At 37.6% G+C, this 18,653-nt stretch overlaps 1 protein-coding gene across 2 annotated transcripts in view; it reads left to right on the top strand.

The window, feature by feature from the left end:
• USP6NL (USP6 N-terminal like) overlaps positions 1 to 18,653 on the top strand; it is a 123,397-nt gene that overhangs the window by 70,046 nt on the left and 34,698 nt on the right. For both annotated transcript variants that reach the window (XM_075764100.1, XM_075764016.1), the window contains 2 exons: positions 7,951 to 7,990; positions 12,804 to 12,884. In XM_075764100.1, the coding sequence (XP_075620215.1) occupies positions 7,951 to 7,990; positions 12,804 to 12,884 (121 nt within the window). The remainder of the gene's footprint in view (positions 1 to 7,950; positions 7,991 to 12,803; positions 12,885 to 18,653) is intronic.

Here is an 18,653-nt window from a genome sequence, read left to right as displayed (position 1 = left end):
ACAAATAGTGTGGTTTTGTTAACAGCTGCTGCTATTTGATTTGAGTAAAAGATCACCCACTGTGTACTAGGAATTAACGAACTACTTTTATGAAAAGAGCTATTAGGTAGCAGAACTGAAAAAATGATTGAATATGGTAATACATGATTTAATTTATACAACATACAGCGATACGCATTGGGTTTGGGTTACTGCTTAAGCATTAAAGTGTAAGGATTTTACATAATCATTATTACCACATATATGTCCTACTATATTTAGCATTTATAGAAGATTAACGCAATACAGGGACTGATCAGAGTGTGCTTCGCTGACACTGATTATTAAGAGTGCTAAAAGAGGTCTGGGGTGACAGTTTTTAGAGGTGCAAAGATGCTGCTACTCTCGACTCAAGTGAAAGACCTACCGAAATGGAAGTTTACACTGCAGAAGCTTATTTCATAAAAGAAGCAAGTGTAGGTACATAAAGCATTGAGCTTCAGCAGAGGACAAGATACAGTGCGGGAATACTACCATCTTAGTTACTTTATGCTGGAATGTGCTTTGCATAGCACATGCATTTTAATACAGTTGAAGCTGCCAACATGTAAGTTCTGGATCGCTGTTAATGTGTAGTTTAAGTGATCTGTACAGTAACTAACCTTCAAGCAGTACTTAAAAGTAATATATCTATATATACGTTGAAGGAAAAAATCCTAGGTGTTTTAGACATGTTTCAAATCTAAATCAGTAGCAAGGCAAAGAGATTAATTCTTTTTCATTTAGCCTCTTGAGAGTTTTAAGTTAGCTTAGACTAGTTTTTATCTTGTCTTAAACTCTTGGAATGTGATTCTGAGAGGGCGTTTTTCACCTCAATGTTTATGTTCAATTAAAGTGACATCAGAAATCTCTAGAAGTGCTGCTGTGCTCAATTAAGCAGATTATAGATTTTCTCAAAGATTTTCTGATTCCAAGCTGGGAAAACTTTAAAGTTTGCATATAGAACATGTCCTTTACTAAAGGCACAAGAAAGCATATATCTTAGCATGTGGCAGTGAAAATACAGGTATCTTTTTTGCTATGAATTTCTTGATCATTTTTTGTATTGGCAATAAAAACTTTACAGTGAAGTTATCCTATCCCAAACAGGAAAGTACTTTACTAAAAAATCACCACTTTGAGATTTAATAGAAATTGATAAATCTTTTGATTTTATTTTATCTTATCTCTGGGAGTGTGCATTACTTGAGACTTTCTGGACAGGAGCTACATGTTCATGGCACTGTGCTGTGCGTATTGGCAGCAACATCCACAGAATCCACAAATAATAATTGTAACTAAAACCTTGTCACAAAATCACATGTGATCCAGTATTTTGCCAGTATTAAATTCTTCCTTGGAGCATATTTCTTGATAATTATATTGTGGAATATTGCATTGGCTTATCCCATATGTTAATTAATTGCTTTGGCTTGCTTATGAATTTTAACAAAACTTCTGAAAGCTGGTTTTTAATCTGTTGTAGTCACCACTCCCATACTGTGCAGAGGTTATTTGGTGAAAATTCAGAGTGGATGATTGCAGTAGCAGAGCTCCAATTATTTTGATAGACACACACAATCAAAATTGTGAGTTATGTAAGTAAAATGTGTACTGGAAAGAAGGGAGTGACTGTAGAATTTTATCTGTGGAAAATCCATCGTTTAGTTTAAAAACCAACTTTCTTATTTTCTGCTTAATATTTTCTGAAATATTTTCCATGTATTATTGGTTTCAAAAATCACATTGTTGCCTTTAATTTCCATTCAAATTTTGGAAGATCAAAACAATCATTCATAATCAGAATTTGTCTGCAAATTAACTTGTTTAGACTAAAGGATCTGAATTCAACACTAAGTTGTGCTTTAGATATGTGCTATAAAGAGTAGAATAAATTAATAATAGGTCTAAAGAAAGGCATGCCATTGAAATATTGTTTTATTTCTACTAATGATGGTTAATGAGTTTTTTCAGTTAACTTCAGAAAACAGTTTGCTTTGCAGCTCATCTTGTGACGTAATGCAGACATAAAAATAGTCATTATGAGTAACAATGCGTGCCCTGTGAATTACACAGTCTTATTTATCTTTCCTTCCATAAGATGATTATGAAGCACTCTTCAGATAACTTTAGAACAAAGATCAATATGTATATGACATGAGGCAATAAAAGCTCCCTGGAAACTGTGTGTGTATATATATGTAAACCAAGGTGTCATTCTGTTGCAAAGCACTGTTGTAACTGTCCATATTATTGTGTATTGGACAATACACAATAATTATTGTGTATTGCTCTGACAGCTTATGTGCTGTGTATGGGCCACTGAAAGGGAGGCAGCCCTGAGAGAACACCTTGTTACTCTGTTTATTGTTGTAAGATTGGTTTCCAGGTGTGAAGATACTAAATTTTTGTCTAGTAAAGCTGTAGACTCCTACACCTCACTCCTGACAAATTCCACAGCCTAAAAACTGTTCGTACTTGGGAAGATTTACTTTTTTCTAATACATCTGAGTACTGAAGTGTTGTTAAAATTTGTTACTCAGCAATCTGAGTTCTATACTGTACAGCAAAACCGCTCTGTTTGTACTAAAGCTTTTCTTGTTCAGGTATCTGTCAACTGAACTCTTCTCACAGCTTATCTGTGCATGATCACTCTTCATGAATTTATTTCATGACACTTTTGCTTTGGAGTTTTATGCCTTACTAATGGTTTGGTGGATGTTTCACTCACAAATTCCTTGACCATAGAAGTTTCAAAACTATACAAATGTCTGATTTTTAATTTTTTTAAAAGAATTCCTTCAGAACTATTTTCCTGGGTAGTAGCAAGTATGTTTTCCTCATGGATTTAAACACTGTTACAAATCCATTTTACAAATGAAAAACTGAATGCACAGCATCTCTTTCTTCATGATTGAGTCAATGAGACCAGGAAGGCAAGTGTTCTACAAGAAACTTTTCCCACATAGTATTTAGTATGTGACACACATACAATTTCAAAATACTTTTCAGGTAAAATGTGCATGCAGTGATACACGGTGATGATGTTGCACTCAGTACTTTGAGGAGAGCATGAGAAAATAATTAAGAAATAGTTTGAGAAACTATTTTGTGTAGGGAGTCCACCACAGGCTCTATGAGGATTCAAGTTTTTTAATAGTCCTGTTATAGTGATAGAAGAATATTGAATTTAATTGACTTGTAAAAAATTAAATAATGAGTTGCACATATGACAGTTATTCTTGCAACATGTTTCAGGATAAAGGACCCCAAAGTTCTTCACAGTGCACTGGCTAATTCTCTCAGGGGCGAGAAAGACTACAGAAGTAGAGGCGGTTTTTAAGCAAGTGGTGTGTTTTGAAATAGAAGTTATGAGAAATGAAAACACAGCTTAGAAAGAAATTTGGAACCTAACAGCTCTTCAGGAAGCAAGCTTTGGTAAAGATTTTCAGTCTATTATGGTCAATTTTTGCCACTTTTTCCAATGAAAAATTGAGTGTCAGCGTTTATACAACTAGGAAATGTGAAGAATTGAATTGATCTTCAGGAATTTACTGTTCTGGGGTTATCAACATATCAAGACTGCTGATTATTGCACTAAACATCTTCCATCCTCAGCTGAAGCTGCAAATAATAGAGCCTTTACATTTCTTAAACTCATTTAAGCCAAACTAAAAGCAGGAAAATGCTGTGATTTGAGCCAAGAGGGAACATATTTGGCATTTAAATCCAAATGTAGGAAAAAAATAAATCTTAGGAGTGACTAATATGAGAAAGTCTTTCTCTGTGTTTATATTGAACAAATATATCAAAGTGCTGTTTAAAGAAGACTGATTTAAACAGCAGCAGTGGGTAGATGGCTGTAAGCTTGTGAAGTCGGAGACTTTTCGATTTATTTAAACTACCACTGTTGCTCGAGGATGCTAATTGCAACACATAGCTTAATGGCCAAACCCAAAGATCTGCATGTTTGACGTTCTGAAATGTTGGATATTTATGCATTTAAGATTAATATTTCTTTTAAGTTGTCTTTAAAAATTCATGAAAACCAGTTTTAGCCATCATGATGGATTTAAAGATGTAAAATCTATTCATCACTTATAATCTAATAAAAAAAAGCATTTTCAATCACATCCTTGTTCTTCAAAATGGAATCCTGTTTCTTTGAACTTATAGACCTTGTAATCCTCACAAGAAGGTGGTAGTAGGGAAGAAAGATAGGAAGACAACTTTGGGCCGGTGCTGCAGCTCACCACCAATGAGGACCATGGGTAGAGGTCCTGAGTTCCAGTCAAACCTTGGAGTCTCATACTCCCTTCCAGTGAAATGTCTTTGAGGAGACTTCTAGTAGGAAACCCGGCATGCCTTCACGTGGACCCTGCTTCTTAGTGGAGTTAGGATTTGGTCCCAGCATTTTGCAGCTCCCAGACCTGTAGATAACATCTTCAGACCTTTGTCTTAAGGCTGTGACACCAGAGCTGCTTGGCAGTGACACCAAGAGCCATTGGGCTGCAATGTGGGCTGCCAGGTGGAAGGCTGTAGTCTTTATGCCTGGGGCAAAGGCATGTACCAGATGTAATGATTCTTGATTCCTGTCTGATTAAATGCTTGAATTTACCTGGTTTGGATCTTTATTTAATATGGACAATCGAGTGTTAAGATTTCGTTTCTGGTGAGACCTTATTTACATGAGTTCAGTTAAAAGCAGTCTCTGTGACTCCTCTTTTGGATATCGAGTATTGTATGGTTCCAAGCTAATTATGTTAATCAGCCCTGTTCTTCTATCCCCTAAATGAATATTACTTGAGCTATTAAAGGAAAGCAGTCATTTTAGGGCAAGATGTGGCTGTATTATGTTAGTATTGTTTACTACTTCACATTATTATGTGGTGAAGTACACTGATAAAAACCATCAAAAAGTACGAGTTTAAATAGACTGGAGACAGTGGGAGAAGATTCAACATTAAAAGAAGTAATGAAGGTATAACAAAATTAGATTGGCTAGGCTGGGGAAGGAAAAGGAAGATTCATTATTACAAAGCAAAAAAGAAGGTACAATAAAATTACATTGATTAATAGACATTAATTGATTTTGTGTCTGATGCCACCTAATCCTTTTTAGGAAAAAAAAAAAAATCTGTAAGGTGCTTCTGCACAGAAATCACATACACTAAGTGTAAATGTATTTATTTAAAGTACCTTTAGGGGGTTGAGACAGTTTGTTTGCCCACCATGCCTTTACCTCACTCCTTGCAGGATAGATTTGAATATTATGTATATACATACGCGGGCGTAGTTAGTGCAGTTGAGTTAATTGAGAGGAAGATCTCCAGCAACTCCGGCGTTCCGGTCCAGTGAGTTACTGAGCAGCCCGGGGCAATTTGCTCAGCTTCTGCCTGCTGGCAGCATCTCCAGGAGTAAAAACACTGGGCTGGCTTAATATGCTCGGGTGGAATTTCAGTGCCTAAATGTATTGGTATGTGGTATTAATGCATAGCTCTGTAGCTAAAGAAATAACAAGGAATGTGGTCATAAATTTGCTGCTGGATTAATTTAGTGAGGGAATACGGCGTCTGCTTCCCAGGATTAAAAGAGCCTTCTTTCATTGCTCGGCCTTTCGTTTGTATATCAATGGGAACTTGCAAAGAACAACTCCATAATAAATCATTGCAATTCATCCTTACTTTGTGAGAAAATGAGATTTGATTAATCTTTTGTGTGGTTAGCTTCCATGTCAGATTAGCAAATGTGAAGATAACCTGTCAAGTGGTACCGGTAGAGCAGAGGAGTGAGTAGCTGTGTCCGATGTGAGTCCGTGGGGATGTGGAGCTGTCCGATCCGTGTCTTGCACTGGGGGAAGAAGAGCGTTGTGTGCGCAGCCGGCTGCTGGCATGATCTTGTAGAGCCCCAAGGAATGAGGCTGCTGTGCACTCATCTTGCCATGTGAGATCGATGCTTCTGGTGGAGGTAGACAGTGCCTGCAACTGAGGAGGTTATTCAGAAATTTGGTGTGGGGACAGAAGGAGGAGGTGCTAAAGAGTGGAAAATTTTAAGTCACGTTTGAAAGGCTGAGCAATCTTTGTACTTAAAATCAAGCAAAACAACAAAAAACTCCAAGCAGATTATAAAATCGATTTTTTTTTTTTCTTCCCCTTTGCTTATATTTTTTATATATTCTGCTTAAATGAGCTTCATTTTGAGGTGATATTAGGCTCAGAAGGGCTTACTTTCAATTTGTTTATTTATTCAATTTAGTTATTTGGGAATGTGTGTGATACTATGGTTTTATAGCACTCACAACCTCAGATAGCACTGAATATAGGCTACTTCTAGTGCGTTAGATGTTCATCAGGGGTTTTTTGGGTTTTGATGTTCTTCAAGAAACCTTTTGAATACTTGGAAAGTGTTTCTAAATGAACGGATTATATTTTTTCAAATGCTGTTCAAAAGAAACACTCTTTTGGTTTTTAAACTAGTTTCTAGGGTGTGTACTGGAAACTTTGACTTGTGCGTGCGGTCTCCAAAAAGGTGTTGATTGGAGCAAGCTTTTCTGTTGGATGAAGTAATTCAAATTTATTTCTTAATTCAAATATAACTTCTGACTCTGAAACTGCATCTTATAAATGAAGTGAATGAAATCAAATACAATTCAAGCATTTTGCATCAGACTGTTGTTACATTGACTGCAGCAACAACTACTTTTCTATCTTCCCCAGTGGTTTTTTTGCCCTTAGATTTGATACTGGTCTGAAGTAGTGGGGTTTAATGTCATTGCTATAGACAACTATAATGATGTGGGTAGGAATTTTTTCCATAGTATTAAGACTCGGTAGGAACTTTTTTTTCCACAGTGCCTGCTTATTAGTCCCTTTTACTCAGGGTTTTGTTGGGTGTGTTATTTATCTGATCTGCAGAGCAGAAAAAGGGAGCATTGCTGCTTACAGATGAGCTGCTTTGTTTTCAGAAGCTGCAGGTGATGCAGGAAGGAAGGCTCATTTGGCATCAAAGTGGTCCAGTTACTTTTGATAAGAAAAATACAAGTTTCTTTGAGAAGAAAAACGGAAGTTAGAGCCCTCAGAACGAAACTAAAATAATACAAAGTCTGAAACTGTATCTCTTCAAGGGCTGCTTTTCAGGCTTTCAATTCATAACCTGCCTTTTTAAAGTTAGGCTAAGAAGTGAGATGACTATTTTTTTAATATTAATTAGATACCTAGAATAAAACTGGTATTTGTTGGATTTTTTTTTTCCTACCACCTCCTCCTTGTTACTCAGTGTGAGTTTTGTAGAGTTTTGAGAAAATGAAAGTTAACTCTCCTAGGTCAAGCAAAGTCTTTGTGCCTTTCACAGGGCACAGTAGTAGTAAAGAAAGAAAATCTTTTTAGGGGTATTTCAGCTAAAAGTAGTATGATCTAGTAAACAAAACTGGGTTTTATGTTTAAAAATGCATAGAGTGGAGTTAGGAGTCTTATGTTTGGAAATAGTTGGATTTCTAAAACAAAGCTGTATGCAAATATTTAGGAGTGTGAAAAGTTTTAATGAAAACAACTTTTCTTATTTAAAACTCTGCTGTGTGCATTTAGAGAAAATGTCACTTGGGTTTCAGTTCAGTAGTACAGCACGAGGTGTTTTTACTACAGAAAACCTTTCTGGTAAGTCCTTGTCTTTTGAAGCTATGCAACTGCTTTGACTTAGAAGGTAATTCAAAAGTAATTCTATGTCCTTATTTAAAATGTTGTGAGTTTTACTGTGTTTAAAAAATAAATTCCAAGGGTTCCTGTGTGTCATTGTCCTCACTCTCTAAAGTTCAGAATTCTTGTTTACTTGTTACTACATATTGCTACTGTAAATGATTACTTGTTAGAACCTATACAGTAATGATTTTGTGCCAAGATTAACCAAAGGTAACATGAATTTTGTCTTTGTTTTCAGTCCAGAGGAGCTTCCTGTCCATGATGCAGCGATAGAAAAGGTAAGTCCAGCGTCTTCCATTTTTTTGACTAGGATGTAAACATTTACAGATTTATGACTTTGATGTACCTAAAAAAATTGTGAAATTAGGAGATGAAGCGTTTTAGTCATTTGCATTCCCAAAGAAACATGTTCTAAGTCCCGTAAGGACTGTGGTCCTTGAGGCCACGTTAACTCACCCACCGATCCTTTGGGGCCCACATGATCTTACACTTACTAGTTGCAATGAGACATGAGTTACCCATTATATGACCTAGTAAAGAAAACAGAGCTACTTAAGAGATCACACCCAGCTTTGCCCCGAAAGAGCGAGAGCTGTTGTCCCTGTGTCATGAGCTGTCATCAGCTGTGCTGGGTGGATGGATTGTCCAAGTGAGGTGGTGGCTTTGATGCTGAGGTGTACATAGCCTTCCCCTGACGAGTGCAGCGTGCTGTTCTAGATTGGTCAATGATGACACATATCCTGGCTGCCACTGAAAGTTCTTGACCTCCCTTGTCATGTTCAGTTGATGAGCCGGGTGTATTCTGTACACACGAGATCTGTCAGCAGTCCAAAAATCCTTCTGCTGCTGGGTGTACTGGAGGAGAAGTTTGGGAGCTGATGTTTTGGGAACTTGGAAAGCATTCATTAAAATCATTGGGAACTGAATTTCTACTTGGCTGGGCCTAGTTACTGTTGGTATTTCCTGTGGCTTGTCAGGTCCGTTGTTATCTCCAACATCAGATCCTTCTTGTTTGTCTATATTGATCTTCTGTATCATCAGGAAACTCAATATAAAAATATATAAAGCTAAAGTTTACATTTAGCCCTCTTGGCTGTACAAATCAGTAGCGTGCATGGAAGAGGGATGAAATGACTTGTTCTAAGGCAGCTCAACTCCCTGAGTGTTAGGAGCAGCAGTGCTTCTGAAAATGAATTATTTTGAGCTTCAATATTTGGCTAATAAATGCTTCTCATAAAAGAAGGGAACTTCTGAGTCCCTTTTGTTTTGCGTTGGTTCACGTGTGTTTCTGCATCCACAGCCTGAAATAGTTGCGTTTTCCTGCCATGTTTCATTACATTTAATAACATAGTGAGTGTATATATAATTTCATTTCCATCAGAAGGACACAGCAGGGCGGTGAGTCTGTAAGCATAAATATTAGGCAGCTTGCAATTATTACGGTATATGTGTTTTGAAGCTCTGATTCACTGTGGCTTTGTAGTTAGCCTTAAATTATTGGGGGGAAATAATGTCTCAGTTCTCTGTCCCGTATTGTATTCATGCTGTCTCAGACAAAATGTCAGCCTAGAAACTATGGAATCAATGTTAAATTGCAACTCTATTGTCTTTTTATAGTCATACGGTAATGCTCCTGTGTTAGACTCCTGGTTATACTCCTGATGATATCCTGACCTCTGCTGGTTTGAGGTTTATCTGTCTCCTGTCAGCAGTGTTTGAATCTTTACAATTTTTAAGATACCATTCATAGGATAATTAATGTCTCATGTTAATGTAGGCTAAGACTAAAAGCTTTTTGTGCAATATCTTTTAAAGTCACTTTCTTGGGAGAACTATTTATGCTTTCCTTTTGCCTTACTTGTGAATTTTAAAAAATATTCAAGTCATGTTTTCATTTCGTTTGCAACTTATGTAAAGGATTGAGTATCCTCGTGAATTTTGAATCTATTCTTTGTATACATTCTAGTGGAAAGCTTAACCTGAGTTTTCTGTGTGCGTATTTACATGCATAATACTTTTAGAACAGGCAATAGTACTGTGAATGCAGAGTAATTTTGATGCTTCATTACCTTACTGGGCATTTGGTGACTTAAATGCATCGAATCATTGTCCTACCTTATGAACTACTTAACCTTCAGATGAATCATCCAGCACATCTGAGAGAAAATTAGGGGAGGAAAGATCATCTAGAGGAGAAAAGTAGACAGAGAACTGACCTCAGGAAATCTGGAGTCTGTCTGGGTCTGGTTTTGAAGTGCTATGAAATGTTTTGTAAGTAATTTTCAGTTTGGTTTTGTCTTTGGTTTACTTGATTTTCCAGGGAACAGTTCAGCAAGTTCTGGTTTTGTCTGAGGCTTCTGCTACAGCATTGCTTTAAGCCTCAGCTCTAGCACACTTGCTTTCCAGGAAGGTAGAGTGCTGCACAAGAGATGGACGCTTGCCAACTTAACTTCATGCTTTTTTCTTTCAGTAGTGTATTATTTACTGACACAAGAGTAAGAAACCTTCTCTGCTTCAGTTAGGGATTCTGTTATTCCCAATGGCAAAAATGCTTCAAAGTGTAAAATGTACTGAGAAGGCAGATAAATGGATTTTTTTAAAACTTTTTTTTTTTTTTGGTGACAACTACATGGAACTTGCCTGAAAGAGCATTATCATCATTCCTCTACTCTGCAATGAGCTGCCTCAGATCTATCCATGTTTTCAGTGTTGCACCTGTTAAACATGAAAGTGAACATAATTCAGGCTGGGGAAAAATAGCTAAAAGTTTTCAACAACTGAACACAGAAATAATTGCTATTTTGACTACAGTAGCATGACTTGAGAACTGGGATAAATTGATACAGAAGACATAAAAGCTTGAACAAACATACAATTGAAGTGAGCTTCTGGCTCAAAAGACCAGAAATCTTGAAAGTAGATCAAACACACAAACAAAAAGACTGTGGGAGCAGATAGGGTTTTATTTTTCTTACCAATTATCTGAACAACCTGTTGAGGGCAGAGACCTTTCCTGACTCGATAGCAGTGTTATTCCTGCAGTCTAAACTATGCCTAGAGAACATCTGCTCTAAGAGATGTTCAAAATGCTTGTTTCTTAAAGGGGTTGTGAGTGTGGAGGAGAATCAGAAACAGTGTTGTGAAACCTATGAAATCTGGGAAGCAGTAGTTTTTCTACAGTTCCCCTCTAACCTAACTCTTATAATTTTAAAAAATAATTTAAAGAAAGCAAGTGATTGGGTTATTAACAAATACAGCATGGAACCTGAACAAGAATGTGGGCAGTTGATTGCAACATGAATAGTTAGGTAAGTTAAGGTTGAAAGAGTAGAGGCACTTCTTTCCCCAGAAGCACTTTCTAATGCTTATGTCAGGCTTATGTCAGTTGGATTCAAGTAAAAATAACTTAAAAACCCAAAACTAACTAATTTCCAGGACGCTTCATGGACTGAATCATGGGTGGGGTGGTCCTGCAGAGTCATCAAGCTGTACTTCTGCAAGTGCAAGGCTTTGGGCTCCTGGATTAAAGAAGTCATTTGCCCATTTTGTTGCATTGATAGCCAAGAAAGAATGCACAAATTCTGATGAGTAAAAGCTAGAAGTAAAATTACAATTCTGTTGAGACAATAAGTAATAACTTTCTTTTATATTTTCCCCCAACATTTCAGATGCAGTTAATGAAAGTATTAATAAGTTTTCAATATCCTGCAGAGCTTTGAAATTAAATGCTTACATTGTTACCAGATTGCATCACTAACCGTATGAAACAGAATATCCTTCCTGTCTTTATTAAGCCCTGGATTTGAAGTTGGAGGTAGAGGGGCTGTCCTTTACAAAAAACCCTAAATATTTGTTTATATTCATCTTTGTGTGTGGCTGTTGCTTTCTCTTCATAGATTTTTCTGCTTTAGCTTTTACAGTGTTGATCCTCAGCTTCAAAGCATTATGAAAGAGTTGAAACAGTGTTGTTAACTATATTTTTTAAAAATTTCTTTAATAGTTAACTTTGTAGTGTAATCAGGGACACCTTGCCTACTTTACAGCGTGTGAAACTGGGCTGTAAAAACACATACTAAAAATCTTCTTACCATTGGAGCCAACAAAATAAAGATTTTTGGCTGTGAAGAGCCAAAGTGCCTTGGAATTCCAAGGACTAAAATAGCTAATTCCAAGTCCTTCTTCGGTTCCCAAATTTAAGAAGTTGATAGCAACTGTAGCAAGATTTTCATAGGCAGAATGGCAGTCTTTAGGGTAGTAGGTTTGTCCTATGCTTTTAAAGCTGTATATAATATAAATAATGCATGGAATTAACATATTTGTCATCGTACATGCTATACTACTTAATATAACTATTTTGAGAAGATGGGATTTGTTTTGTTTTGAATTGGCATTTTATCACCTTGTTACTAAAATATTCTTGTCAGTAATATGATTTAAGCAAGTAGATCTCACCTTCAGAAGAAATTCCTTGATGTTAAGATACAGGGCCATTTAGGTAAAAATGTACCAAGCCAAAGATGAGAATTATAGCAAGCCTTTCTAGTTTTTAATGTCTAGAATTAGAGCTTATTCTTACTTCTGCTACTGCATTGTTGCTCTTGCGTGCCCTTGTTTTTGTTCATGTACTTTGTGCCTTTTAAGAAGAGTTGGTTTGTGTGATCACTGGAAAACAGTAGCTAATTATGTTTAGGGCAAGTGTAGGTAAAGATCATCATTCAGAGTCAACTGACTTTTAAGAAGCTTGCAGCAGAAATCATTTGCCTGAAAAATTTACCAAGTATAAAAACAAATTGCATTTTCTGTACTTCCCAAAAATGTGCAGAAAAGAAACTTTTATAAATCTTAAACTCCTCTTACAAAATACAATTCTTGACATAGTGCTGAAAAGAAGAGTTTCTGCTCAGTTTTTATTGGGCTGGGTTTTTTGACATTTTAAGTGAACTGGTGTTACTCTTTGTTGCTGTTCTTGGATGACTGGATAAAAAGTTGATGAGGCTGTGTTAAACTGTTTCTCAATATTTTTAGAAAAGCAGAAATAATTTTAAATGTATTCATTTGGAAAAGATTAAAAAAATTCTAATCTCTTTTCAGCAAAAACACCTTGAAATTGAAAGAACTACAAAATGGCTTAAGATGCTGAAAAGCTGGGAAAAATACAAGAATAGCGAAAAGGTAAAGTTATGCATGCTTTTTTCATTAGCTATCACTTCTGAATGAATGTATAACCTCAAATTAGATTGTCTCTGTTTATGAGATCTGAAAAAAAATCCACCAAGAAACCCACACTGAAAGGAAAAGGTGTTTTAATCTTCCAAAATGCAGTAATACATAATAACCAAATAATAATAATAATAACCCAACAGAAATGGTGGTCAAATGCAAGGAATTTCTGAGGGTAATATTGCGTAGGCTCTTTAGCATATTCATAGTAGTAATTGTGTGCTGTACTGCTTTGCACTTCCACTGTGGAACTGGAACTAGGATCACACAGCGAATTGTGAGCATGTCTGCAAAATAATCTGTGGAGTGGGTGAAGCATCAGACCTGCTTGTCTTGTCTTGCAGAGAGCTAGAGGTTGTGTTTGATTTTGGCTTTGAGAATGCAAAGGAATAAAAAAAAAATCTTTATAAACTTGAAAAGAGGGGACACCTTTAAATGGGTACAGCTGAATTCTTCGGGAATCGTTACGAGTTTTAACATTACTTTTTTAATTCCTTCGTATGCTGGAAATTGTACTAATATTTAAATACAAAGTTATTCTTTTGAGTTACTGGTGGCGCCTTATTAAGATATATGAGATTTTTTTATTATTAATCTTCTTCTCTTCTACAATATCCATTCCCCCCTCACTCCCTTTTTTCCCCTCTTTTTCTTTTTGGCAGCCCAGGTTTACTGAAGGGCCTAGGATAGCTTACAGTCATGGATCAGTGAAAACCGCCTTGAATAACTCTCCAAGGCAACTGATTAGTCATAACATGGGGCATATAGTTTGATGTTTAAATTATCACGCTTGCCAGCACAGATATCTAAGATATCCCAAGATACCAGGTTGCTTTGTTAAAAGGAGAGTGCATGCATAACTTGTTTCCCAAATTTTTCTTATAATCCTACTTTCTGTCCTGTCATCTCCTCTGGAAGGAGAAGCTAGAGGTCATTAACACTTGTGGCTTTGTTTCTTTACCGTGGGGATTGGGTGATTTGGAGATCAAGTATGTTCCCATGTCAAAGGGATGATCAAAAAACCTGTGTAGCAGCTACTTTGTTTGCAAAGATAATGCTAAATATGACGTTTCAGGTAACACAATAGCTACATATTGTCTAAACAGCAGTGGTCTTCCTCGTTAGCCATCGGTGACATCAGTCCATGATACACTGACTTATCCTCTATTCACTGAACATGCATTGCAGATCAGCTGAGCAGAAAAAGTTTCAGTTCATGTAACAAATTGTAGGCTGAACTATAAATAGTGGCAGGAATAATTCGATGTGTTCATAAAGGGGATAAACTTTGCTTGAGGCTAGGAAAAATTTTCATTGATTGTTGAACTCTAGTGGAGCACAAGAGACTTTAAAAACAAGGGTGTTTTCCGTATTCTTTCTCACATCTTGTGTGGCAAGTGAACCAGAACATACAGAATAAAGAATCAGCCTCCTCCTCCTCCTCCCGAGCATGCACTGGAAAGTCAGACGTTATTTGTCACTGCTCTTTACAGAAAGCCTGGTGATGTTCTCAGGGTTGTACAAAATGCACAAATAAAGACAGTTTTTATCTGAAAGTGTGTTGGAAGAATGCACCGGCTTCCCATGCTCGCTGTCTTGAAGCACGGAAGCAATAGTTGCCAGAACAATTCCTGACTCTTACTTTTTGTCTTCTCTTGATTGGATAAAGTGGTTAACACTAAAGGAACAAATTGCTAAAGAAAACGAACAGCCTGTATCTTAAAAGACTCACTTCACCTGACATTCCCATGGTTTCTGTGCAGTCAGACTGCTCCTGAAATCAGCGTTGTTTAGAAACATCGCTGAAGAGAACATGCAGCAACAGCAGCGGTGATAACGTTGTAAGGGTATAGATTATAATTGTAGTGATGGCTTGGTTTTGGAAAATGGCATACTCGGTAGATACTTGCGTTCTTAGAAAGAGAGCAAGGAAGTCAGAGAAGGTGATGGTCCCAGGGAAAGAGCAGATATGTACAAGTACAGGGCTTCAGACAGCCTGTTTCTAATGCACCTTCATAATATACAGCCGAGGGAGTTTGGGCTTGAAGAAATCTGTTCATACTGTACACAGACTGTAAATGAATCCATATATTTGATTACATTATCCAAAATTGTCATGTGCTTAATTGCAAAATACAGTTTTCATTTAATACTCTTGCAGAGCTGCCTATAGGCTGCTGCCTTATTTTTTTCCATCATAACTTCACAAGGAGAATTAATGAGAAAACATTAACACACTGATGTGTGTGTGTGTGCACGTGTGTGCGAGATGCCTCAATTTACATCTTCCCCTGATCTTTATTGCAGCAGAATATTGAGAGAGAGATGTGGGCTCTGGGAACTTCATGCTGTTTTCCCATTAGAACTTCTGTGCTAAAACTTAATTAAAAAAAAAAAAAAAAGGGAGGGGGCAAGGGAGGGTGCAGGGCAGCGATGTGTGACCATGAGGAAGTGGAAATAGATGGAAGAGTCATCATATTCAGACCAGAAATTGGCCAGTCTCTGCCATATTTGAGTAATGATTTAGAGGTAATGAAGGATGACATAATAAAATGAACTCATGTACATCTCCATAACCGTGTAGAAAACTCCTTGATTCCTATATGATTATTTAGGCATCTTTTCAGTGGAGTCGTCATGATTCTTACAGACACCAGTCTCTGAAGTGTGTAACTGCCCTTGCGTCTTTGCCTGATTGATATTTGTCAAAACAAAGCTTTCATCTCCCCATCAGTCATTTCTTACGCAGGAAGTGTCATAGAGCAGCAAAGCTTGTGTTTCAGTGTGGTCTTTCTCTAGCTTATGCTTTTATTTCCTATTTGTATTCTACTACTTAATAATCCATTGTACAATCAACCACCATGGATCCTGGCTTAGTATGATCATAACTTTCAGGAAAGATTAAATAAAACTGTTATATGTGATATCCCATTTGAGTATTTCCACCAAAGTATTTCTGTCTTTTACTGTCTCCCTTCATCTGTCTGTGATTGAAGTTACCTAAATTGAGAGGGAAAGGAAGAAGAGAAACAATCAGGGTAACTGGCAATTTCCAGCTGTTCTGGCATTCACACAGAATATAATAATCAAGTCTCCACTTAGTTTGGAGTCTGAACACAGAGCCTTAATGAAGAACCCTCTTCGCATTCCTGAGATTTTTTGAATGAGATTGAGCAACTCTTGTATTTGCACTTTTTCTTCCTTTTATGCAACCCACAGAAGCTGAAGAACCTCTAAAGGCAGCAGCCTTTATAAATATACTTTCTTTTCATTATAAATATACTTTCTTGTGCGACTTCAGATTTTAATTCTTACACTTCTCATTACTGATTCTTTTTGAGGTGGCAGAGTCCCTCTGCTGCTTGTGCAGCTCTTCCTGACATAACTCAGAAAGTTTTCTTTTCAAGAAAACCAGTTTTATATCTTGCAGCAACGAGAATGCCAGTTCCCACTCTTCAGACTAGTGCTGTGTGACATTGGCCTTGTTTCTTGTGCTGGAGCTAGTTGGGTTTGAGTTTGACGTTGGGGCAGGACAAGGAGAAGGAAGGGGAGGTTGTATGTTTTCCAGGTTTTTCCCATGGAGGCCTTATTGAATGTTGGATGTTATGGACTTCATTATTTGAGATGATGGCTAATTTGGAATATTCCAAATTTGAGAAGTTTGGGGTTTTTTTCTTCTTGCTTTGTAAGCCTTTTAATTCATTGTGTAATTCTCTTGTTTCATAATTCGAAGGTCCAATTTACAGGTCCAATTTCTTTCTGTGTGAGAAGCTCCTCTTGAATTCCCAGGTGGTAGGGCCTCATCTAGTATGCGCTTGTCCTCATCTAGCATGCGCTTGTCCTGTCTACTTCAAAATCAACAGTATTAGCAATAATTGCAAGAGTTTGACAACTATCCTTGGCTGAATGGCAGCTTAGATGTGATACAGAATTTGAACCTGTATTTTTATTTAAGTTGTGTTTATATAATTATATCTACCGAGGGTGACTTTCTCTTTTTTCTATGTCCTATGCTGACAGAAACATCCCAGATTCCATAATTCTTTGAATGATGCATGTTTCTGTAGGACGATTATCTGAACTCTGAGTTTGTATACTTGTATTTTATTCTGAGCTATTGTTTTAAGAAAGCCTTAATTTTAAAGAATTTGTTGAAGATTGACTCATCAGAGAAATAGAAGAAAAAGTAAAGCAACTTGCTGAATTTGCTACTTTTTGTTTTAATTAATAATTCAAAAAGAATAGACAAGTAAATCAAGTTCTGCAAGTATATAGACCCAACCCAGTGTTTCTCAACATGTTTTCAACCATATATTACATATGGAAATAAAAGACAGCAGAGGGCAGTAGTATGGTACTTATGGTAAAGATGCTCAATTAGCTAATAATCAGTTTGCTCATTTATACATTCTTTAACTGGTGACTGAATGATTATGAGAAATGAGTTTTGCTGTGAAGTATGTATGGTTCCCCCCCTGCAGTGCAGCTGTGTCTTTTTTCACAAAATTGCAGAATCACACAGGATCACAGGCTGGTTGAGGTTGAAGGGACCTCTAGAGGTCATCTGGTGCCGCCCCTCTGCTCAAGCAGGGCCACCTGCAGCCAGCTGCCCAGAACCACATCCAGACAACTTTTGAGTATCTCCAAGGGTGGAGACTCCACGACATTGCAGGGTAACCTGTGCCAGTGCTCGGTCACCCTCATAGTGAAAAGTGTTTCCTCATGTTCAGATGGACCCTCCTCTGTGTCAGTTTGTGCCCATGCCCTCTGGTCCTGCCACTGGGCACCACTGAACAGACCCTGGCTCTGTTCTTTGTACGCTCCCTTCAGGTACTTATGTCCATTGGTAAGATTCCCCTGAGCCGTCTCTTCTCCAGGCTGAACAGTCCTAGCTCTCTCATCCTTTCCTCACGGCATAGATGGTCAAGTACCTTCATCTTTGTAGCCCTTTGCACTCTCTCCAATAAGTCCATGTCTGCCTTTTACTGAGAAGCCCAGAACTGGACACTGTACTCCAGCTGTGGCATTACCACTGCTGAGCAGAGGGGTAGCATCACCTCCCTTGAGCTGCTGGCAATACTTCTAACACAGCCCAGGATACCATTAGTCTCTTTTGCTTCAAGGGCACAGTGCTGGCTCTGTGCAACTTGGTGTCCACCAGGAGTTCCAGGTCCTTTTCTGCCAAGGTGCTTTCCAGCTGGGTGGTCCCCAGGATGTACTGGGGCTGTTCCTCCCCAGGTGCAAGACTTTGCACCTCTCCTTGTTGAACTCCATGAGGTTCCCATCAGCCCATTTCTTCAGCTTGTTGAGGTCCTTCTGGATGGCAGCACAACCCTCTGGGGTATCAGCCATTCCTCTCAGTTTTCCGTTACACATAAAATTATTCACCCTTGTTTCCACGTTATCGTTTGTGTAATGGAGCTTGCTCCATGAAAGCTTCTGGTTTTGAGTTACATTTCTCTCTTGTATACTGGGCAGACAGTGAAAGTTTTTAGTCTCGTGTTCTGCTGAGTCTGTAGGCAGGATCTTGCAACAGATTGACTGAGAGGGGTTTTTTTTTCTCTGCCTAAATAGAAGAATAGTTGGAACAGCAGAGTCAGCTGGATCTACCTGTAAAATGTTTTGCAAGAAGCTCTGAATGTTATTTGGGTTTATTCTGTCAGGTAGTGCAATAATTCTGATCTTAGTTGCTGAAAATGTCTGCTTTCCTTCTGGGTTTTT

This window comes from Balearica regulorum, chromosome 1 (assembly GCF_011004875.1).
Source record: "Balearica regulorum gibbericeps isolate bBalReg1 chromosome 1, bBalReg1.pri, whole genome shotgun sequence".
NCBI lineage: Eukaryota > Metazoa > Chordata > Aves > Gruiformes > Gruidae > Balearica > Balearica regulorum.
Note: the sequence above shows the minus strand (reverse complement) of the source record. Positions and strands in the feature narration are given on the sequence as shown.